The sequence below is a fragment of the Leucopleurus acutus genome, assembly GCF_964270905.1.
Source record: "Leucopleurus acutus genome assembly, chromosome: 3".
NCBI classification, from domain to species: Eukaryota; Metazoa; Chordata; class Mammalia; order Artiodactyla; family Delphinidae; genus Leucopleurus; species Leucopleurus acutus.
This window is the reverse complement of record NC_139145.1, coordinates 13,072,757-13,097,424: the sequence shown is the minus strand read 5'-3', so window position 1 is coordinate 13,097,424 and position 24,668 is coordinate 13,072,757. Positions and strand designations below refer to the sequence as shown.

The 24,668-nt window shown below is 49.4% G+C and overlaps 1 protein-coding gene across 1 annotated transcript in view; it reads right to left on the bottom strand.

Moving 5' to 3' along the window:
• Positions 1–23,348, bottom strand: part of MED26 (mediator complex subunit 26) — a 38,224-nt gene extending 14,876 nt beyond the window's left edge. Inside the window, exon 1 of the mRNA XM_082836547.1 lies at positions 23,037–23,348. Within this exon, the coding sequence (XP_082692673.1) occupies positions 23,037–23,108 (72 nt within the window). The 5' untranslated portion in view covers positions 23,109–23,348. The remainder of the gene's footprint in view (positions 1–23,036) is intronic.
• Between the last annotated feature and the right edge of the window lie 1,320 nt (positions 23,349–24,668).

Here is a 24,668-nt window from a genome sequence, read left to right as displayed (position 1 = left end):
TACTGTCCTTGGTTGCTGGGCACCATGTTTACTCCAATATTATAAACATCTCAGGGGTCTCCCTCTGCAGCAAGTCAGGATGTGCAGTCACCAAGTAAGTATCTCGAGAGCAAACAGGCCTTGTCCAGTTTCCAGCTGTCATCTGTACTGGCCACCCCACAAGGCTCATGGGAACAGGGAGGTGACTCTCAGCGCTCCTCACACAACCCCCATGGAAGACAAGGCCAAGGGTACCATGGCTGGGTGGCCGGCAGAGGGAAAGCTGAGGCAAGGGCAGGAGAAGGCTGTGACCAGGGTGGCACAGGCTCTGATACTGCTCCAGGCAAACACGTTTGCTCAGCAGGGCCCAATGGCTTTGGAGAGAGTCTCCCATTTTCAACACAGTTGTCCTAGACGTCACCACAACCACAAATACGTTCTCCAAATTACCTTCTTGGCCACCCTGAAATGATTCCGATGGGTTACATAAAGCAGGAGCAAGGAAAGCCAGGTGAGAATTTTGTGGAGGCAACATTAAAGCAATGGGGGGAACCAAACATCACAATCCACCATGGTAATTCAGTGACAGCATGATCCACAAGCAGCGGCACTGCATGGCATGGCGGATGAGTGGAAGTTTGCTGGTAGAAGGTGATGGAGGACCACCACGGCTCCCGAGGTCACTTGCTACCAAAAGCCAAACCAGCCGCTTCCTCCCAACCTTCCTTGCTGGGGACCCTGGGAAAGCATGACACCCAACAGCAGCCCCCGCTGGGCTGGCGTGGACCCCCATCGGCACTGCTTGCCTCACCCCAAACCACCTGCATCCCACAGGGCAAGGGGTGGCAAAATGGATCCTGAGGACAAGAGCCTGCCCCATGGCTAAATGTCACAGGACAGCCCTGCAGCGAGACACGAGGTCCCGGTCATCAAAAGTCCAAGGCAAGGCGGGACCCCAGCTGGGTTCCAGGAGAAGCACCATAGCAGCTTTCCCTTGCTTTAAACATACCAGGCAGAGAATACTGAGGAGCACTGGGAACACAGAGGATTTCCATTTTTACTGTATTTCCTTCGGTGTATCATTTTCTAACATTACTTTCTCACTATTTTAAACCTATTTTTTGAAACTTTTTTAAAGGTCTGTTTTTGCCCCTTTTCATAATCACCATACAGGTAGATACCAAACACGACTGACCATGGCAACTAGGTGAGGAAACAGAGCACAAGTTTTTACTAAAACCTACATTAACATTAAAAAGGAAATTAAAAAGGAGCTCTACCTCACCCCTACCTGTCACTGCACCAAAACTGCTCTGACCAGGCAACTTTTCACCAAAGCCAAGGACCTGTCAGCCCTGCCTCGTCTCATCTCTCGGACCCTGAGCAAATCCTGACATCCCTCCACACGCTCACCTTCTTCCTCTTGGAGCTCTTCAAGGCACAACCCGAGACCCTTTCCTTCTCTCACTCCACTTCTCCACTGCCTGAGCAGTCCCACCCCCAGGCAGCTCCACATCTGCATCTGGGGCCCAGGTGCCACCTCTGGACCCACCTGGCGGCACTTCTGCATCTCAAAGGCACTGAGGGTGTCTAGGTACCACTGGCTGACTCCATCCCTCCCCACCCTCAGAGGTGGGGCAGGACCCTCGGAGCAGGCAAGCCCCCTTTTCCCTCACCTCCAAATAAACACATTCACACTAGCCCAGTTAGGCATGTCTTCTTTGGACCCTGATTTCAACCCCAAAATGGTGGACCTGAGCCCACCTCCTGGCCAACTTGTGACGGGCACTTTGTCTGAGTGTGCCCACATCCGGTCCCGTAACTTTTTATGCAGACTGACCATGTCTGACCTAACACAGTGCTGACCGGGCTCACGGATAGGGACCTGAGGCTTCATGGTGCCCAAGTTCTTCACCCTAAATATCTCGAGTTCTCCTCTGCCCACTTTGGTCTTCCTTTTCTCTGAGAGTATCTTCTAGGCCACTACCTTTGTCACTCTTGAAACACAACAGCCCCAGGAGGCAGATGACAACATCATGGCTCAGGTCTGACCCCAGAGGCCAAGCTCTGCAGGACTGTCTCCCCTGAGCCCCTCAAGCCCCCCGAGCCCCCACCAGCCTAAGCCATGGTCACGTTTCTCTGGCTGACCTTCCTGCTCTTGTCCAGAGCCTGCAACAATTATGTAGTTGAAATTGCATCACAGATACTGCTTTTTTTTTCGTTGAACACTTCTTCCTGTTGTTACATAATCTTCATAATGATCTTGTTTAACAGCCAAACGTCCCATTAATGCATCATTTCCTTGACCTTCTCCAACTGCTGGGCATCCCATTTCCTTCCGGGTTCCCCTACTGCAACCAATCTTGCAATGATCATCTTCACACGTACGACTTCCTTCTCTCATTTTTCCCTCAGAAATAAATTCTCAGGTGTTAAACTCTGTCTTAAGGGTCCAAATACTTTTATGGCAACTGGTTCTGCCTCAGCTATTTTTCACTCCCACCTTACACTATGCAATGACCCCATCACGAAGGGGAGGAAGAAAGCAGGGTTGCATCCGATGTACCCTGCACAGGGTCGAATCTGATGTACCCTGCACAGGGTCCCCAAGAGGCGGGCCCACCTGTCTGGCAAACTGCCCTCAAATGTCGGAGCTGTTATCCTGCCCTTGTCATCTATCCCTTGACTCCACCAGCAGGGAAGGGAGAGAGAACCCAGTGCACACAACCCTCCAGGACCGGCACTGAGACCACTCTGCTCACAACTGCTGACCACTTCCTTGCACAGAAATGGGAGAGAACTGGGCCCCCTGCCTGCTGGCTCTAACTCAGAGGCTGTTGGGAAGACAGGCAAGGATTAATGCGACTGTCACTCTACCTGGGGAGGGCTCTAACAGCCCTGCAGGGACACAATGGCACAGGGTTGGGGGTAGGGGGTGTGGATAGGAGCAAATATGGCATTAGCCTTGCTGAAACCTAGAGCAATTTTTACAGCCCAGTGGTGAGGTTACCAAGAGTGACTCTGAGATCTGCAAGGAGAACACAGCCAGAAGACAGAGCTGCCGTTTCCAAGGAGAAGGGCACCCTGCACACACTGAGAGGGAATGGCTGTCTCCAACATCAGGAAAACCTTGGATGCAGGAGCCAAAATCATTCAGACTGCACACTGAAACTGCCGCAGCCAACAAAGACAAGACACCAGAGTTCATTCACCAGCTATGTATTTACCAGGAAAATAAAAATGTATACGTGCTGAGGAGGAACTCAGGGAGCAGAGGGAGCTGGAGGGACTTACATTCAGGGTGGGGAAGGCAGGCAACAGACAAGCAAACAGGACAAGGTGACTGTACTGAAAGCTATGAAGAAAATAACCAATGTGACATGCTAGAGGAAGGCTTCCTCCAGAGCCTGGGCCAGGAGGGGTGGTCGCCTCAGCTTGGAGCCCCAGAGAGAACCTGGGGCAGCAAAGGGTCTGGAGCAGACTTCTGGCCCCACCCCACCTTCAGAACAGCTGGCTCATCGTGTACTCATAAGGGGCTCCAAGCATGGCCTCCATGACACTCGAGCCAAGAGAACCATCCCAGCAGCCAGCTGCAAAGGCACTGATGCCATCTTGGACAAGGAGCCTGTGGCCTGCAGCCCAGATCCAAGCAGGACAGGGGTAGGGACTCTGCCCAAGAGTGTGCTGGAGCCAGCTCACACCAGCCCATGAGAGCCTGTGGTGAAGCTTTCAGGAATCTTGGGAGCCAGATGTTAAACACAGCCATTGTTAAAAATGCAATGGTAAGGTTGGGACTGACCACCTGAAGGCTGCTGTGGGCAGCTAGTTATCTCCTGCCTGGCAGCATTCTAAATTTTCTAGAAAAGTCACATAACTGGGTTTTTATAGAAAACCTCCATTTGTATTTCTGTAGCTAATTCCAGTTTTAAAAACACTGTAGTAAGAAACGACACAAATTCCTGAGCTCTACCCAGCTCACAAACACCTCTATTTATACCTCAGGGTCAGGTACATGGTAGACACTAATAGCATTAAAACTGCACAAGCAGACCCATGTGCCAGGTGCTGTTCTAGACGTATGAAGTGTATTAACTCATTTAATCTTCAAAACAACCTCGGGAGATAGGTATTATTACTTCCCCCGTTTTCTGTATAAGGGCAGTGACACTCCAAGATGTTAGGTAACTTGCCCAAGGCCGCACAGATAATAAGGCACGGAGCCAGGATCAGGTCCAGGCAGTCTGGCTCCAGAGTTGGTGCTTGTAAGCTTTATGTTTAGTTCCTGAAAAAACAAAGGCACCAACATGCATAAGCAGACATAGTACCCAAGGAGCAGGAATGACTTATATTTCATTTGACGAAGATTCTGGTTGAAATAAATATCACTTGAGATGTTCCTCTGAGCAGCAAGGATGGACACTACCTCTGCCTTACTTCTACTGCCATATTCCTGAGGTCTGGGGTGACCTCTGTCCTAGTTAACTCGGCGTCCTATCCATTTTAGCGTGTGTCCTGGATTTTTCATCTTTTAAACAAAGTTTTAGAATTTTATTAAAAATAGTTTTTAAATGGAATTTTTATTGCTTTTTAATAAACCATTTGTGGTCAAAAATTGTTTAATGTAATTTACTTTTAGCACTCTCTTTTACTTCTCAAGGGCATCTTCATTTGGAGATATATGTATTTTTTAATTGATGTATAGTTGATTTAAAATGTTGTGTTAGTTTTAGGTATACAGCAAAGTGATTCAGTGTTTTTTATATATATATATATATATATAAAATGGCTGAGAAATTTACATATCATATGATATCACTTACATGTGGAATCTAAAAAAAAAATTATGCAAATGAACTTATTTACAAAACAGAAAGAGACTCACAGACATAGAAAACAAACTTATGGTCACCAAAGGGGAAAGGGGAGGAGGGATAAACTAGGAGTTTGGGATTAATATAAACACACTACTATACATAAAATAGGTAAACAACAAGGACCTACTGTATAGCACAGGGAACTATACTCGATATCTTGTAATAACCTATAATGGAAAAGAATCTGAAAACGGATATATATATATATACATATATATATATAACTGAACCACTTTGCTGTACACTTGAAACTAATACATTGTAAATTAACTATACTTCAATTTTTTAAAAAAGTATAACAGATTTTTTAACTTAAAGAAAATGCAATGACAGAAACTGTATACAATAAGTTATACTGAAAACAAAGGTGATGAGATACTCAAAACTCATCACTTCCTACTTATTTTCTCACATTTACTATTTTATCTAGGTTTCTGAGTTTATTCATTACTACTATATCTTCATGGTGAAAATGGTGTACTACTGAGGCATCTCTTCCCAACTCCATATTTGGTGACAGACATGTTAGTAGCTTGAAATCAGACATAGTGGAAGTATTTATACCATGGAAATTGGCAAACACTACAAATCAGGGCTTGATTTATTGTCGAGTTGGTGGCCTCTGTAGAGTCCTGGGCTGTATCCAGCTCAATGCCTGTTTTTGTAAAGAGTTTTAAAATTTCATTTTATGTATTTTTTATTGAGGTGGAATTCACATAACATAAAATCAACTATGTGAATATAAAGTTTTACTGGAATACAGCCACATTCATTTACAAATTGTCTATGGCTGCTTCTGTGCTATGCATAAAGGCAGAGTTGTGACAGAGACTGTATGGTCTATAAAGCTGAAAATATTTACTATCTGGCACTTTACAGAAATAGTTCACCAACCCCTGGGGTTTAGACTTAAGAAAATGTTGATTATGCAGATTAAACTTAAAAGTGTGTCATGCCTGTAGCTGTTACATTAGGAATGCACAAACGATGAGGAAATATTCTTCCAGTAATTGAGAACTCTCTTCTGATTCGCTAAGACATTACTTGACTCATTAACATAAAAATTATCAGTCAACATTCATGTCAGGACTACACTCATATGCTGATTATAGATACAAAAAGTTCAGCAAAAAACAAGGAAAGCAGTCTGTGAGAATCAACTGACTACATCAAATTGACAATAAAGTGTTGTGTTTCATTATTATTTGTAAATTGTCTGCTACCTATCCTTTCTCTATCAGTATAATTTATAAATTATGTGTGTATAGGCATACTTTTTTTTTTCCTGGAGAGCCAGCTGTCAAACATTTATGGGCACACCACTAGAGTAAATTAGAGTTCTTCATTACTTCAAAGTGCTTGAAATAAAGTTTGAATGAAACTAAAATCCATTTGCATTACTGTAATTCAACATTACATATAAGTGAAAAGAGGAAAGAACCTGGATTCTTTAGATACCAACTATTGTAAATTACGGTTTACTAAAAAAATGGTTCTAAGTTTTATCATCTCTGCATGCAAACTGAATTTCTCCATGGTGATTATCAATGTCAAGCAAAAACAAACAAAAAAGCCCACCTAACATAAAAAAGTTATGTTCATGGACACAGTGCTCCCTTTTATGAAAATCAATAATGTTACTTGGAAAGTAAACATAAGTTCAATATTTAATACATTCCCTAACACTTTACTTTTCTCATAACTATACTGAAGAAATGTACTGCTCCTCCCCCCACTCCCACTTCTAGTTTCCCAGTGCCCTGCCTGGACGCCCTATTTCCTATGTGTGCCATGAACACACGTAGTCTGGAGGCAGGCAGTGTGACAGCAGGGAGGGGATGGGGCTCTTTACAGAAGCCTGAAGGAATCTGAGGTCACAGATCTGGGGAGCAGACGTGCACAGTCATGAATGAGGGAGACAGAAGTATAAACTGAGATGAGAAAGGAAAGAAGGGTCCAAGTCACATAGCACCTGTAGATCATGACAATAAGGAGAGGGGATGTCTATTCTAATCACATGGGATCTTAAGTGAATGACGTGATCTGATATTGGTTTGGAAGGGGCAAGAGGGAAGTGTTCCAAGAGGGTGATGGCCAGGCTTGGACAAGAGATGGAGAAAAGATGATGAAGGGAGAATATACATTTTGGTAGTAGAGCCACCAGGACTTACAGATAGACTGGACATACTAAACTGGAGAAAAGCAGGGAGCACAGATGATGCTGGGGCTTTAACAGGGCCACAGTTATGGCCGCACTGACTGCAATAAAAACTCAAGAGTCCTGCACAGGACTTCCCTGGTGGCGCAGTGGTTAAGAATCTGCCTGCCAATGCAGGGAACACGGGTTCGAGCCCTGGTCTGGGAAGATGTCACATGACGTGGAGCAACTAAGCTTGTGCACCCCAACTACTGAGCCTGTGCTCTAGACAGGCGAGCCACAACTACTGAGCCCACGTGCCATAACTACTGAAGCCCACGCACCTAGAGACTGTGCTCCGCAACAGGAGAAGCCACCGCGATGAGAAGCCCGAGCACCACAACGAAGAGTAGCCCTTGCTTGCTGCAACTAGAGAAAGCCGCATGCAGCAACAAAGACCCAACGCAGCCATTAATTAATTAATTAGAATAAAATAAATAAATAAAATTTTAAAAAGAGTCCTGCACATCTTCTCTGTCCTGGGAGGCTGGACCCCAGTGCTCTGAGAGCATGAAAAATATGACTGGGGGACTTGACTGGGGTAAAGAGTTGCACACCTCTGCTCTGAATCTCCCAGAAAGGCATGAGAGAGGAAATAATCCTCTCCTCTCCACTGGCTGCAGTACACAGTGGCCCCATGATCCACTCCACATCTGATTGCTCTCAATAGTTCGAGTGCTCTTCAGGCTAAATCAATCTACTTTTATTTTCATTTTTTTACTGTTTAATTGAAAAAACAGTGGAGCACAGGAAAAACAAAAACCGTTCCTATTGCCCCAATACAAATGCTTCCCATTTTACCCCAAGTTCTAGTTTTTGTGCCTTTTCTAGTTGTGCAAGGCTGACAAAAAATGCTCCTTTTCTTCATCATGGCAAGGCTTGTCCATTTTTCTTCAGAGCCTGCAGGATCATTCTTCACAGTTTTACTCCACTTGACTCTGTAGATACACCATGTTTCCTAAGCCTCTCCCACGCCATTTAATGATATTAAAAATTATTATTACATAAATATATTCATTAACATTGTTATTAAAAATGACCATGTATCTGTAAATAAATTTCCAAGAGTAAAATGATCTGATCAAAGGACGTGACCATGGCTATGCCTCCTGCCACGTAAATATTTTCCAAAAGGGTGAAGTATGAAGTTGCTCCTGGGTCCTGGAGCAAGGTGCTGTGGGATGAGGTGGGTAGAGTGGCAGATGCTCTAGGAGATATAAAATAGCAAAAGGACAGTTTAACGCCATCTTGATTACCTGCCAACATTTTTCCCCCACATATTTGAATATGAGGTATATTTTCTGATTATTAATCACATCAACATTTCTCTGTCTGGTGACGTCTCTGGGAGCTTGTGATTGTTAGTTCTGAGTAAGTTCTCCATACCAAAAGAACACTGCTTCCTAAAGGCGATTTCGCGCACACACACAAATCTGTATTTTGATCCCTCCCCTCCCCAGTCTGCAACCACAATACAGAGGGATTCGGAGAAGTTCAGGCAGGCTGTAAACCTGGTTGCGAGTTCCAACCCAAGCACCTCTTCCGAAGTGTGCCTTTCCTTCTACAACTGTGGGATTTTGTTCTACAACCAATTTCTTCCTGCTTCCCCCTAGGGAGCTTTCAGAAATGTGCAAAATTATGCAATGTTGTCTGGTAATTGCTCACACTAAAAGGAAGACTATCTTTGGCAAAAAATACCATCTGTGAAAACCACAGTTAAATATCTACAAACTCATCCAGGGGAGTAACTGCCTCCGCCCCCAACCCCCAAGAAAAGCAGGGAGGGGACTTATATGTGTTCAGTCTCTACGATGAACCCAGCAACTTCCCTTCAGGCATTATTTAACCCTTCAGTAGGGTAGAGCTTGTCTTCGCTTTATAGAGGACAGCAAGTCTGACAGATTGTCAGCAATATTTGATGTGATTTGTCCAAGGACAAACATCTCAGAAACAGAGCTATATAGATTTGAACTCCAAAACCCTTGCATATGAAATACTTTTCTTCCTCCCTCCCTCCTTTCTTTCCTTCCTTCCTTCCTTCCTCCCTCCCTCTCTCCCTCCCTCCCTTTCTTTCTGGCCATCCGTTTGTCTTTTTCATTTGGGGGGAGGCCCAGAGGATTTCGCATTCACCAACCTGTACTTAAGAAATGAGAAGAAGGGCTTCCCTGGTGGCGTGGTAGTTGAGAGTCCGCCTGCCGATGCAGGGGACATGGGTTCGTGCCCCGGTCCGGGAGGATCCCGCGTGCCGCGGGGCGGCTGGGCCCGTGGGCCATGGCCGCTGAGCCTGCGTGTCCGGAGCCTGTGCTCCGCAACGGGAGAGGCCGCAGCAGTGAGAGGCCCACGTACCGCAAAAAAATAAAAATTAAAAAAAAATTAAAAAAAAAAAAGAAATGAGAAGAAGCCTTTCTTCTCCATGAGACAAGACCTCGTGAATGGAGCTGACATGGCTCAGGGGGCCCAGAGATATCAGAGAAACCAGGCTGTGTGACAGGGGAGGGGTCAAGACTTGAGGGTCGCTGGGAGGGGACAGGGGCCGTACTCTGTACCCCCATGCTACCCAACTCCCCATGTGGAAAAACACAGCACAGGCCCCAGCTCTTACCCAAAGCACAAGCGATGAGGCCCTGGAAGCACGCTGTCCAATTCAGGTAGGCATTAAAATTAAATAGAAATTTTAAAGTGAATTCCTTGGTGTACCACCCACGCATTAGGTGCTCACTAGCCACATGTGGCTGTGGCTACCATACAGAACAGTGCAGACAGAGACCATCTCCATCAGCAGCAGTGCTCAGCCAGGAAGGAAAGAGTTCAGCAGGGATTTTCGCAGTCCCCTCTCCTCCCTGCACTGGGCACAGTGTTGCCTCCTAAGAAAAGTAAAGGCTCTGAGGTCAGCTGTGCGGTGGCCAGCTACTTACCCTGGCTAAACCTTAGACTCATCTATTAAATGGTATAATACCTGGCACGGAATGAGCATATGATGAGTTGCTCCTGTCCCCCTGCTTCTGTTATGGTCCAAAGATAAAGTCCTTACAAAGAGATAACCCTTATAAAGATGATGCCAAAAGACACTGAACACTTGATTTGTTAAGTAGGGTTGCTCATTAGATTGAATGAGATCCAGTCCCTCCATGCTGAACTCCACCTTCAGGTCTATTACCCACTAATAGGATTAAAATCCACTCTCTGCTCCTTCCAGCTGCAAGGCCTCAGGTAAGGACAACCCCCCTCACTCTTTTCCTCATCTTTAACAGAGAAACAGTATCAGCTCCCTCACCTAGGTGACTAAACCAAGCCAGACACTGCACCAGGCACCTAACATGCTCAGCCCCTTAGGATGACACCACTAGGTGATGGCACCAAGAGCCACATATCACAGATAAAGACACTGAGGCCCGGAGACACTAAGTGATTCACCCCGAGGCCACTCAGGTGGAAGCAACCAAGTAGGACCTGGAGCTGCTGCTCTCACAGAACAGCTGGGGTTCAGAGTTCAGAACCTTCTTTTAGGGGGACTCCAGGCCTGGGGGACTCTTTTAGGGGGAGTCCAGGTCTGGCCCGAAGGAGGGAGGAGGCATGTGCACACCAGAGAGGGGGGCTAGGCAAGTGCTGCAAAACCTGTAGCTGCCCACCTCCCCCGCTTCCTGAGTCCTGTCTCCAGCCCCTAGAATCTCGACTCCCTAAAACTGAGTGACACACACAGGACAGGCTCAATGCCTGAGTGCTGATCATGCCACTATGGCTCCAAGGGAACTGACGCACCACAGGAGGACTCCAAAGACCTGAGGTCTGGAGAGGGCCAAGCAGTCATCACAGGAGGGGGGCATCCTCCAGGGAACCAGCCATCCCAACCCCAATACTAGAAAGCCAAGCAGCTGCCCTGCCCAGTCCCCACCAAACCTGAACTCTTTCTTACCCCAAACCCAGCTTGGTCCTCCCAGGTTAGGCACTGCTTGCACTTACCCACAGCTTGAAATCAGAGATGGATCCACAATAAACTGGTCATTGGCCCTAACAGAATGAACTATGCATCAGCAAAAGAATGGGGTGGGGCGGACACAGGCATGTCAGACAAGTTAAAGGTGGGCAAGATCAGACCAGGATGCCAGAACAGTCAGAAGACAGTGCTCCTGGGACAGCTGGCACTGGGCTTGTTGGGAAAGGCATGCTGGACCTGGAGCCCAGAGAGGCAGGTAGGAAGGGAAGGAAGGAGGGAGAATAGAGGGAGGGCAGGCCACCCAGGTGGGGGTGTAACAGTGGGTCAGGAGCTGATGAGCAGCTGAGTGCGGCTGCAGCAGGGGAGGAGAGAGGATGCCTGAGCCAGAGGTTATAGGGCATAATGTGCTCAGCTGACTCTCCTGGTTACAAGTGACAGAAAAGCCAGTTCAAATGGGCTTCATCAAGAAAAGAAGCCATTGACTCACCTAGGGCCAGCTGGGCCCAGGCAACTTATTCCTCCCCATCCCTCTGGGCCAGTCTCACTCCTGAGCAGGCTGTCCCTAGGCAGCAGACCCTAGCAGCAACCTGCTCACATCCTTCCCCATTCAACTCTCCTCCAACTATCCCAGCAGAGCACTAAAACTTTCAGATGGCCACAGGTCCATCCCTGAACCAATCACTGGCCAGGAAGACGCAGCCCCATGATTGGCTAGACCCCAATCACTAAGCATCCCACGGGCATGGACCAGAGGGAGGGAGGAGGAAGTAGGGGATGGGAGCTGGGTGAGCTGCCCACCACCAAGTTTGTTTGCTACCATGCACACATCAACATCCAAGATGCTTCAGGCCAGGGACCACATCCTACTCTCAACAGCTTTCCTAAGCAGTGTATGTACATCCTCCTGAGAAAATTAAGGCTACAAACCTAACCTCTTCCAAAGCTACATGGTGAACAGCAGTCAAGATTCCAACTCAGTTCTGCTCAACTCTAAAGCCCAAGTTTTCCACCCAGAGAAAGACTGTCTTCTTCACTATGTCACCTACAGAGCTCACATGTTACCCAGTCAGCCACATGGCCCCAACAGAGGGGGTTAAACATCCCAGTCTGTTTTTGGACACTCACTCTGGGGCCGGCACAGAGGCAAGACCAGGACACAGGAGACTGGCTGGGAAGCAGCTACATCTCCCTAGTGATCCTGCTTGTAGGAATGGGGCAACCAAGGGAGGTGGCCAGCTGAGCAGTGGATTGTGGCACCACCAACCAAAAGCACAGCATGCCGAGGGCAGCAGGCAGCTGGACTGCAAGGGCCCATGCACTGCTGGAAGCCATGGTGAGAATACCTGGGGAAAGTCTTAAAGGCCAGACAGGGGTCCCCAAAGCAAAGCCAAAATACTCAAGGGGAAGGAGGCACCGTGGGCATGAGGTTTGAAGAGAGCGGAAAGGCCAATGCAGTAAGGTACAGGGAGCCAGGGGACAATGGGAACTGCTCAGTGTTAGGCCTCAGGCTTGCTTTGTTCCCAAGGAGATGCATTCAGCACTGACCCTGAGGCAGGCCACTGAGGACAGCATGATGACCCAGGGAGACAGCCTGGAGTGACAAGCATAAGGGCATCCTCATGCACAACGTTGTTGGCTCATCTTACAAAGCAGATGATGCCACTTCCTATTTCCCCAACTTGAGGGAGCCCACCACCAACAGTACAGAAAACCATGCCCACTGTATTGACACAGGAGCATCATCCCCAGGGCAACACGCAGATTCCTGCTCCCCTAACTCTGAGTGGGGCTGATAAGCAGGTTCACCAGAAACCCTGACAGTCCCCACCTACCCGCCCCAGACCTCACTGTTTTTGTCCTGCCACATGGGAGGGCTACAGCAGTCTAGGGACACCTACAGCTTCTGTCTGCACAACAGACCCTGCTTCTTCTGCAAGCTCCTCCCTGACTTCTTGAGGGCACTGCCATTTTCTTACAAAGCCCCCTTCACCCCACCCCCAAGCCAAGCTGGAGTGATTCTCCAGGAGTTTTCAAACTGGAAGCAAGTCAGTGAATCCATTTTTGATTATGTCCTAGCTTTCAAGAGTTCAAATCCCAGAGCTGCTACATTTCCCGCCATGTGGAAGAAGTCTGTCCACAAGACATACAGACACACACAATGCTGAGGACAAAAAAAAAGAACAGTTTCCCTCTCAGTTCTCCCACTCCAATTTCAATCCCAAACAGTATTTTGACTCAGTGGTGAGAGGAGAAAGGTTACAAGCGAATGCAGGATGAGCTCACAACACCTGGGAGGGTGATACTTTTGCCCTTTGGTGAGAAGTGAGGCTCCTGCACTCAGTGGAAACTTTGGCCTGTTGACCAACCTTCAAAGGGAGAACTTTAAATGCTTAAGAATAAGAAGCTCCTTTAAAATAGAAGTGAAAGTGAAATAACCATTCACAAACCTCCTCGCTCCCAGACACGCCTAAAATGTAACATGTGGCCCACATCTGCCACTGCCAGGCTGCCAGCATCCAGCAAAGGGGGAGCAGACATCACCAATTTCGGGTGCTTGCCTAGAGCCCCTCAGATTGGAAGGGAAAAATGGAGGGACACGAAAGATCACCTGACCCAATGCATTTCAGTTAACCTAAGGGAAAGAAATGCAGGTACCAGTTTCTGGTAAGCGGGGAGGTGGGGGGGGTGGGGGGGCGGGGGGAGGACAACAATGACGACGACGGGATGGGGGGTACAGACAAGAGGAAATGGGCAAGACAATCAGCTCGGACCAGACCTCCGAGTAATCAGCCATACCTCTGAGCCCGAGAGAACAGAAGTCTGGAGAACTCGGCTCCTGCCTGGGTCACAGGCACGGTCTCCTTCTACCCAGGCTCATCCAGGCAGTTACTGCAGCATCAGGAAAGGTGATGGGGACAGGAGAATCAGCAGTGCTATGGTGAGGCTCTCCTGGACTCCTAAAGGGCTCCTTAGCCCAGGACAGGGTCAGAAGCTGCAACCTAGCACCTGCACTAAGACAAGGTACCCAAGTGAGACTACAGGCAAATCAGAGTCTGCAGTTCAACCAGGAGTGGGTACTTAGAACCCTGGCTGTGATCTGACGCCATCCAAACAATCCCGTTGCTTACGCCAGACCTCATATTTCAGTTACATCCATTCTGTCATCTGGACCCAAGTCTCCCAGGCCTAGCATGACACCCACCTATTTGAAGGCGCCCAACTATTTGAAGGCGCTATCATATCAAAGAGGTGACTAAACCAGCACTCACTCAGGGATCACCGCCAGCCCACTCCCCATCCCATTCTCCCATTAACACGACCTAATATTTCTTGGGGGCACCCCCTCCACTCTGGGTCAGTCTGGGTGGAACTAACACCATGCCAAGATTCAGGGGTGAACCAACGAACACAGCCTGCTATTTCAATCAAAGTCCAGAGAAGGCACCGGGAAATGTCTGCTGGGCCTTCTGGGTAAGAGGTGACTTCTCTTTCTGCCCCTGGATAATGGTCAGTGAGGGTGAATCCCAAAGCTGCAGGGGCTGGGGAGAAGACACCCACTATGCAAAGGCAACACAACAAAAAGCAAAACAGAGAGAGGGAGTAAAGCCAGGTCGTCACCTGAGAAGAGACCCATTTCTGGGCCTTTAAGTAACACAAGCCAATGAGCCCCTCTGCGTTTAAGCTCCTGTCATGAGTGCAGTGCCACCCTCCCTCTGGAGAAAAGGGGTTAAAAGAATTAGTAAAGGTGCTCTGCCTGCAACTATCTAACTGAACACTTGAAGGAAACAATGTGAAACAATGAGCAGAAAGGGTAAACTCTTCCTAGTTTATATACCTACACGTCAGTGTCACTCACCCCCCCACCCTCGCAGCTCTAAAAAGCTAGCTTGCCAACTATTTGCCTGGCACAGATGCAAGGTGCACCAAGGGGTAAAAAAAAGTTGGGAAGTGTTTACTGGAAGTGGCTTTCAGGAGAACTGGCTTCAAGAAGGAGGACACAGGTAGCTATCTTGGGGATCACCCAGGGGAAAGCGGACGTGGCCACCACCCCACGATCCAACCCAAGCTAGGCCAGGGACCTGATGGAAAGAGGGGTCAAGAGAGCTAAGGTGGAATAGGGGAGGCGGGAATATCCAAGTAAGGCATCGAGGGGACAAGGAGAACCAGCCCCCAGGTGTGTGCAAGCAGAGCTGCAGCCAGCTTGGGGGGCCAGGTGCCATGCGGAGCCAAATCTGACCAGACCGTGGGTAAGGGAAGGAGCTGAAGGTACAAGCAGGACAGCGGGGCCACCGGCAACTGGAGGAGGGCTGCCAGGCCACCAATGGCCTCTCGGTGTGAGCCATGGTCACGTGCAGCTGAGTTCTCCGTCAGTAACTCACCTGACTGCTGACGTTTGCACCACAGAACCCCCCATCACAGAGCCAAGGCCAGCCACCTACAAAATCACTTTGTGCACACAGTGGACAAGTGACTAGAGTCTCCACAGCAGCCATGAGGCTGACCCACCACAGGGTGTGGCCTGGAGAAAGCATCACCCATTTTTTGGCCCTTGACGAATGAAACTCAGGAGACGGGGGTGTCCAGGAAGGGTTTGATTTGTCACATGACAAAAAAAGGACACAGGATCCCAAGGTAGCATTTGAACAGTGTCTCCAGGGATCACAGACAGCCAGGGAATCTAAGATCAAGAGCCACCTTCTCTGTCAGGGGTGAAAAATGCAGCCAAGAAACAAAAAGGAAAAAACACTTCACACCTTATCCTCAGCCAGCTCAAGAGAAAGCAGAAAGTATTTCAGGTACAACTTTCCTCTGGGACAAGCATAAAAACGTTGCACAGATGAATCCAGCATAAGGATCCAAATCCAGGCAGGAGAGTGGAATGTCTGCCTTGTAATCCACTGCCCTCTCTCGAGTGACATGGGAGGCAGCAGCAGGTGGCTAAGGACTGGGTGGGTAGGTTCCAACCCTAGTGTCATCCCTTCTAGCTGTGTGTCCACTGAACCTCAGTTTCTGCACTGGTACCTGCCTCCCAGGGTTGCTGTACAGATTAAAGGTGAAAAGTGCTGGCACCTCATACCTGCTCAGTAAGCGCTGACAGCCAATTCTGAAGACCAGCCCTTTTCACGGAAGATCAACAAGCATCTGAGCACCCACTTGCTGAAGAAGTTCTGGATACCTGGGGAGTAACTCATGCTCTGCCAGCAAGGAGCTTGCAATCCCATAGAAAACGTGTTCAACAAGACCTATACTCAGCAGGAATGTAGGATTTTTAAGTTATGTACAGTGCCAGAAGGAGACTGTCTTTGATTAAAGCAGGAAAGGTTTCTGGAAAAGGGAGAGCAGTAGGGACAACAGGAGGCCCCAACCAGAGGCAGTACAAAGGGTTCGATCCTAGGTGTCACACACATACAAGTAAAGTCGGCTTCCAGGTTTAAGGAGATGCTGTTCTGACAACAAGCTATAACTTCATTTCAAAACATTACTGGATTAGGAGTAGCTTCTGTCCTTGAGTTTTCTCCAAAAACAAAAACAAGAAAACAGCTACTCAAAGTACACCTGCCATTATGTGGAAGTTCCTGAATGTTTCTGATCATAAAAATGGACCCTAACACCCAAAAAGGTTAGGACCCACTAGGCTAGAAGATTTTAAGGGGGGAAAGGTGGTAGGATGTGGGAAGGAAATAGAAATGCAAAACTTAATGTTTAAAAACACTTCACATTTAAGGTTAACCTCAGAAGATGCACTGGAGTTCAACTTTCATGCTGGGCACTGCTTATGTAGGAGGTGGGACACTGTTGTTAAGCCCATCGGCTTCTGAGACAACCAGCACTGGGTTTGGGCCCAGAGCTTTCCCATATCCACCTCTGTGACACTGGACAGATCACTTAACCTCTGCTCTCCCCTAAAATGAAGATGGAGCATCCACTTGCAAGAGTGGTTCAGAGAACCACCAAGGATGCAAAGCACTCTACACAATACCTGGCCTATAGTAAGTGCTCAGTAAACAGCAGCTCTTCATTTTACAGCCTCCAATGGATGAATCCAGGAAACTCTGTTGCAGTCCCAGGAGCACTGGAAGGCTTTTAACCCCACCTGCCTGGAAGTGGCACATCACCTGACACAACTCTTCTTTTTAGCAGCCTCCATATACAATCACAGAACCTCCAGGAACTCACAGGTCAAGAATCTGAGGGCCCAGTCCTGTCTGCACGCCCACCTGGCATGGTGGCCCTGGACTCTTGAGCCAGCTCTGACGATAATCAAGAGCTCCCCTGAGTGCAACAGCACCTACCTCCCAGGAACTCCTGCCTTCCAAGTCCTAGGTTTGCCTCCGGAAGCGACACAGAGCCTACCCAACTCCAGTACTGGAAACGAGCCCCAGGCCCTTCACAGAGCCTGACACCTGCCCCCTTCCCATCCCATTGCTGAGAGGGCAAACTGTTCAAGGATTTGCTACCAACTCCTCCAAACTCTCCATTCCCCTCAGGTCAGAGACAAACCAAGAACTGACTTCCTTTTCCTTCTGAAAACTCAAATGATGGAAAAAAATGATGATTCTAGAAAGCCATTTCATGCTCTTAAGAATTCTGAACTATCTTCAAATAAGACACATGAACTGTTCCACTTGGATCTAAGAGCTGTAGCCCTGTAAGGCTGCCGCACCCCAGACTATCCGTGTGCACGCTCTATGCCTGCTCCAGGTCCCTGGAGGGTTGCAGCTGGGCACCCCCAGGTCTGCACTCTCCATATCCAGCACCATAAATGCTTGCTAGAAATGTTTATTCAACTGCTGAGCCACCTTTTCCAGTTTTACCATATTTCTCCATAAACAGTGTGCATCAGTTGGTGATTGAAATGTAAGTGTAGGGCTTCCCTGTAGGCGCAGTGGTTGAGAGCCCGCCTGATGATGCAGGGGACACGGGTTCGTGCTCCGGTCCGGGAAGATCCCACATGCCGTGGAGCAGCTAGGCCCATGAGCCATGGCCGCTGAGCCTGCGCGTCCGGAGCCTGTGCTCCGCAACGGGAGAGGCCACAAAAGTGAGAGGCCCGCGTACCACAAAAAAAAAAAAAAAAGGAAAGAAAGAAAGAAATGTAAGCGTACTGCCTCCCAAGACCTGGAATTCATTCAGGGAGTACTTTTAAACACAGCATGCGGAATATTGGTAGGCCCTCCTTATTCAGGAAATGCTCTCCAGTTCATGGAATCCCTGTGTCAATACTTGTTCAGCGCTACTCATGTGCCTGGAGAGTGAAAAGGAGCAGTTTGAGAAGGGGCTCTGAGCATGGGCACTCACAAGGCTGGACTGAAAATGCGCTGCCTACGCAGCCGGCCACTGAGCCACAAACTCAGTCACCCAATCTGACAACCAGCTAGTGGGCCCCACAGGGACCAGGCGGACTCAGGCCAGAGCCACCACCAGGAATAAAAAGGAAAAGCACAACTTCTACTGAGAGACACAGCCCCCAGCTTCCAGAAGGTGGTTTACAGTGGGGGGGGGGGGGGGGCAGAAGACCCCCTGAGGCAGTCACCTAGAGGTTGGGCTGGGTTAAATCAGTTCTGGATGAACCAGAACTCCGTCTGAGAAGACACTCACATGGACACCAAAACTGAGGCAAAGTAAATACTGCTCTCCTCCTTCACCTAACTCCACGCTTGGCACCCCTGAGGGCATGTCCTGCCACACGAAGCTACATCATGAGCCCGGGTGACCATGGTGCCTGTTTATATCTGTATCAGGACAAAAACCCCTTCCCATAAGCTGATCTTGGACTGTCCTCCTAGGCCTCTGTGACCTCCAGCCAGGACAACATACCCTGACAAGAACCGCCTCTGAGGACCTCCATGAAGACCGAATGTAAAGTCCACCTTCTTCTGAGGGAGAGAGTGAATCACAACAAGGTCTTACACCTGCTTCACAACCAACACTGTTACCTGCCTACTTCCCAAAGTCATAAAATGCCACACTGCTGTCCTCACACGTCCTGGCCACGACGTAAAGGAGCAAAGACAGGAAGGTTACTGAATGTGGGCAACCAGTGTGATCAGGAAGAGTCCACATGCTTAGATTTCATATCTTCTAATATACTAATGAGAATCAGAACTAATAGTCTTCCATTTTAGAACTTATAAGATTCCTCTTTTCTGCAGGATCAATGGCATTTTAAATTAACATCAAAAGTGCTGTAATCTTGAAGCAGAGAAGGAAGCTGGAACACAAGACTCATGAAAAGTTCCACATCAGCTAGCAGTTGCCACACCACAGTGTGGTCTGGCCCAGGATTCTGTGTCCCTGACAGAAACCTTAAGATGTTTCCGGGACAGGCTGTCTAATGTCATCAACCTGTAAGATCTATCACAGGTAAATCGAACCCAAGTTGTAATCTCATATAAACTTGTGTGGGAGAGAAGAGACTCCCACATCTTTTCTTACCAGCTCAAGGACGCTGCCTTCTTGGCCTCTTCTGAAGCTGCCTCTCCATGTTTGAGAGCAGTATGGTGGCGTTTAACGTTGGAAGCACTATCGCTTAATGACTTTGGCTAAGTCCCTCCCTAACTTTAGGGCAGTCACCTCACATTAAGTCAGTAGGAAACAAAGGCATCTTGTCCTCTCCTGGCCATGGGAGACACTCACTAAACAGTACTGTCATGATGTCTGCTTCTGCACCTGCAGAAAGGGGAGACTGGCTACTCACTCCACCTCCCTTTATAGGCTGTTGGGAGAAAGCAGGATACTCTGCTGCACAAAGTCAGGTAAAGCATACATCTCTGTAGAAGTGTGTTGGTGTCTGTTATTCAGAAAATTCACACAATGTACCGTGCATTAAAAGAAAAAACTTCTAGAACAACAATTCATGTTAGCCTCTGCTGCGCCTTCCAGAATCTGAACCTGGATCTGGAAGGAGCTTTTGGGGCAAATACACCAGTTCCCAATCCCACTTTGCAGATGAGGAACCTGCAGTCCAGTGAAGCTAAGTGGTATCTTAACCTTCAAATTCCTAGGTGGGAAAATTATCCTTCCCATGTCTCTCTCTGCAGAGGCCCCTTGTTCACCTCCCCTTGGCACCTGAAGTCTGCAGAACAGTGAAGAAGAAAAGTAGTTCCTGAGGTTTCCTGCTGGACAGCCCAAGAAGGAGTCTAGGGTTCAGTCAGTTTAACCAGCACTTAGAAAGTACACCTAAGGCTTCTGCTCTAGACAGAGAAGACAAAGCCCAAACTCTGGAGAAACAATGTGTCCGATACAAACGGGAACCTAATCATTTGCTGATGAGATTATGCTTGGGTGGACTGACTCTGATTTCTGGGCAGGAGTAAGACAGTCCTCAACTTTATCCATAACAAAACAAGATTAAGATGGAACAAAGGCAGAGTGCACTTAAGAAAGATTTTCAACGCTCTGGGCTGCCATACACAAGAAGAGTAAGGCTTCGACTGTTCTGAAAAACCATTAGTTGCTTTTTGAAAAGGAATGTACAGAATTTACTTTATTACTGAGTTGAGAGAAATTATTAACGCAGAGCCTGATGCTATAGATATTCAAATACTCCAGAGGCTAGAATATAGAGCAAAGAAACAACTTTCCTCTTAAGAACTCCTTTGTCAGGGAGATGGTCAGAAAGTGTTACTTTGTTATTTCCCTAAGTTTTCAGATACCTGTGGATATTAGGTCAGCTGCCTGACATTGAGTTTTCAAGCAAAAGCTAAGTTTGTTAGCATACTTGCATGCCCATAAAGGTAAGCATTACATGACACAATTCTCTGTCGCTTCTCTCAGAAGAGGTTTAATTTTAGTGTTGGCTCTTCAACACTGTCCCCATTTTTATTTTCCAGGAGCACCTTAAATATGTGTCAACTAACTATACAGAAGTGGAGTTCCTACTTGGGCAAGGCAGAAGAGAAGAACAGCTGTGTGCTGGCACCGCCTGGTTGGAGCCACCTAGCTCTCACCTGAGCCCAGGTCAATCAAGAGAAACTGCAGAAATAAGGTCACACCATCTCTGCCAGCAACCTATCCCTCCACGGCTCTGAGTTTCTATATGGGGTTTGCTCCAAGCCACACGCCTGTCAAACGGCTTATAACAATACTCAGGGATGTCACTGACAACAGCAGCATTTAAAGGTGGCACTTTCTCCCCATTCATATTCAGAGACAATTTCCCAATTTCATCCACCACACTTATATTAGTAGGACTCTACACACACCTATCACAAGAGTCCACCCAAATAAGCCACGTGAAATGTGCATTCCATGACACGTAACACAACCGTGGGCTTGGCCTCTCTTCCTCCTGTACTCCTAGGAACCCTTTAGATTAGGGCCTTACACAACACTGGAACCCCTGAGGTCACTGCCCCACCTAATCTACAACATGGTGACTGCCCGTTAAAGCGCCTCCTGATCCCACAGCTTTCCTAGGTGGCGTTAAGGATCAGTGCTAATATCTCAGCAACCTTTCAGACTCCCGGGAAGGCAAACAAGCACATGGAATTCAAGAAATTACACTCTGACTGATGCAAAAGTCACCAAGGCTATATATTTCAAGTTACTTGTTTTATCCTCTAATATTTCAGTCTTGGGAATTGCTGCAGCACCCGTTTCTGCAAAAATTCTGCAAGGTTTTTATATAGCTTGTGCCTACTCCACCCCCAAAGTCATAACAAAAATGTATACAATATTTCTTAAAGACAATTACCACCAAGTCTATCTTAATGGGGTCTGAAGACCAGGAATGACAGAATTACTTATGATACAGAAATCAGAGTCTTACAAAAATAACTATTTCTGCCAGAATTGTACAATCCAACATGAATTATTCCCAAAATGCTAGGCTAAAGCCTACTGCTAAAAGTAATCAGCCAAACTCATGTAAAGGAAAAGCAAAAGCCCCCATAGTGACAGAAACGTAAGTTACCTAGCCAAGCCCAAGATGGTTTATTTCTTCCATCCCCAGCACATTAAAAAGTGGTTTCAATGGCCACTTCTTGGTCTCCCAGGAAATGCAGGGGCTCACTTCATACCTGGATGCTACTACATCTTCCCATTGCTCCACTGCTCCTGCCACAGGGGGAAATGACCCCTATGGCCGTAAACCACTCATAAAAAATATGAGAACACGATGAGTCTTTCCCTACACACACGGAGGGGGCAGGGGAGATCCCTCCACAAACAGTAGCCTCCGTGGAGGAGCACCTGAGAAAGCGACACCCTGGGGTTAACCCTGATGGTCTAGGTCACAAACCAACAGGCTAGGACCCCAGGTAGGGCGTAGACACCCGACGGAGGGCTCTGGGTGGAATGGGAGAGCAAACAATCACCTTTAATTCACTACCAAAAAGCAGGGCTCTGGCTTGGTCTGAGACGTAATGAGTACTTAGGCCCAGAAAGGTAACAGAAAGAATCCCACTCTCCACAAGATCATCTTCCGTCGGCAGGGACCCCAAGAGAGACCCGGCAAAGGCATGTCCACTCTCAGAACCAAAAGGGACTCTCCGAGTGCCCTGGGCAGCCGGCTAGGTGCAAAGCAGGCCAGGGGGGTTCCCTCCGAAGCCAGGAAGGTGCTTCCAGACGGGAGGAAAGAGAAAGAGGACTTCCCTGATCACCCAGAAGACCAAGACACCGCCGGCACCGGCTCCCCGAGTCATACCCCGGACACCAGTTGCTCCACAGCCTTCCCCCCTCCCCTCCCCCCCGCCGGGAGGGCTTCCCGGGGGTCGCGGGTCCCCCGGGAAGGGCGAGGCGGGGGAGCTCCGTCAGGAGCAGCAAGGGTCGTAGAGCTGGAGCGGGAGAGGAGAAAAAGCTCTGATCTCAGCTCCCATCTGCTCCCTCCGCCCAGGCCGCACGAAAGCCTCGGCCTCACGTACCGAGCGCCGCCGGGCTGCCCGACCAGCCCCCGGCCCGGGCCTGGGGGGCGAAAGGCCGGGATGGCAGCGGCCCTCGGGGGCAGGTGGGTGGCCGGTGGGTCCCCCGGAGCCCTGCGGGGGAGGGGCACTATGGAGGGGGAGGGTCCCGGGCCCACGCGGCCTCCACCTCAGCCCGTGCGGTGAACACTTACGTTGCTCTGGGGGTCGATGGCCTGCAGCAGCCGGTCCCTGATCTGCTGCGGAGACGGCGGAGCCGCTGTCATTGCCTGGGCGAGGCGGGGGGGAGCGGCCGGGCCAGCGGGCGGGCGGGCTGAGGCGGCGGACGGGGGTCACTCACTCGCCGGCCTCCGGGAGCGGAGCCTCATGTTCCCCGCGGCACCGGGGGAAGTGGGGGCGCGCGGGGTGGCGGAGAGGGGAGCCGGGGCCGGGGCTCAGGCCCGGGGCGCCGCCGCCACCAGAGGAGGAGGAGGAGCCGCCGGAGCCGTCGCCGCTGCTGCCGCCGCTTCGAGAACCAAACTCCAGTGAGCAGCCCCCGCGCGGAGCACTCTGGGTAACCCGCGCCGCACGCAGCGTCGGCACCACACTGAGGAGGTTGGGAGATGGGGCGGTCTGAGACGCCAAACTTGGGCGGGGCCACACGCGGGTCACGCCCCCTCGTTTCTTACGCATGCGCGCGCAGGCGCATTGTTCCCTCCCGGTCAAAGGTGACGTTGGGAGGCGGTTGGGCAGGGCAACGGCCACCGCCTGGAGGCCCCGCCCCCACCCAAACTGGGCGGGGGCCGAGGTTTCCGACGGAAACGGTCGATACGCGCCGAGTCCTTGAACCCGGGCGCTGTGGGTGGCCGCCTGAGGGCAGCGGGGCGGAGAGGACAGCGGAAGGACCCCTCCTAGGGCAGAAAAGCTTTCCCCATTCTGACGGAGGTGACGGGAGTCGCGGGTGGGAGGAGCTGCCAAGTTTTCTGAGCCCGGGGGTCCTCCTCAGCCTCTCATCTGCGTTCCTGTGGGTCAGTAGGCAGACGTCCACGTTGTAATTCCGTGCGCGGGTCAACTGAGGAGCCGAGGAACGCTGCCGCCCCCGCCCCTCCAGAGGTCGTGGATGCGAACCCGGGGTCGGCAGCGCCGAGGGCCAGGATCCCAAAAGCATGAGACTGCAAAGTGCCTCACGGAGGAGCCGCTACCCCAAGCTGGGAAAGCCCCAAACCATGAGCTGACACCAACGTTGCAAACCTGTGTCCACGCCAGGGTTTCTCAACCTGGGCACCAGTTACATTTGGGGCCGGATCACTGTTGTTGCAGGGCCTGTCCTGTGCATTGCAGGATGTTCAGCAGCATCCCTGGTTTCTACCCACTAGATGCCAGTAGCACCCTTTCCCCGCTGGGGACGACCAAAAATGTCTCCTGTCACTGCCAGAGGTCTCCTGGTTGGCAGAACCGACCCCTGTTGAGAATCACTCGTTTAAAAGACCCTTCTACCCTGCTTTGCGTGGAGATGCTGGAAAATTGAAGCCCTCATTCTCTGAATCTCCTTTATAAAGGAGGAAACTGAGGCCCAAGGTCACCCAGAGTTATAGGTCAAACCCAGAATTGTTAAATGTCAAGTCTAAGGGCTTCCCCCCCCGCCCCCTCACTGCCTTCTTTCATTGCTGTCTCCTCTCTCTCTGGAAGCTCTGTTAAATATACGGTTATGCGAAGGGGTAGAAAGGCAGGCTGAGTGGATTATTAGCCGCAGCCTCGGAAGAAATAACTTTTTTCGTTGTTACAGGAAGGCCTAGATTTAAAACAGAGGCAGCTGATGAGAACCACATGTGCGCCTTGGATCTGTG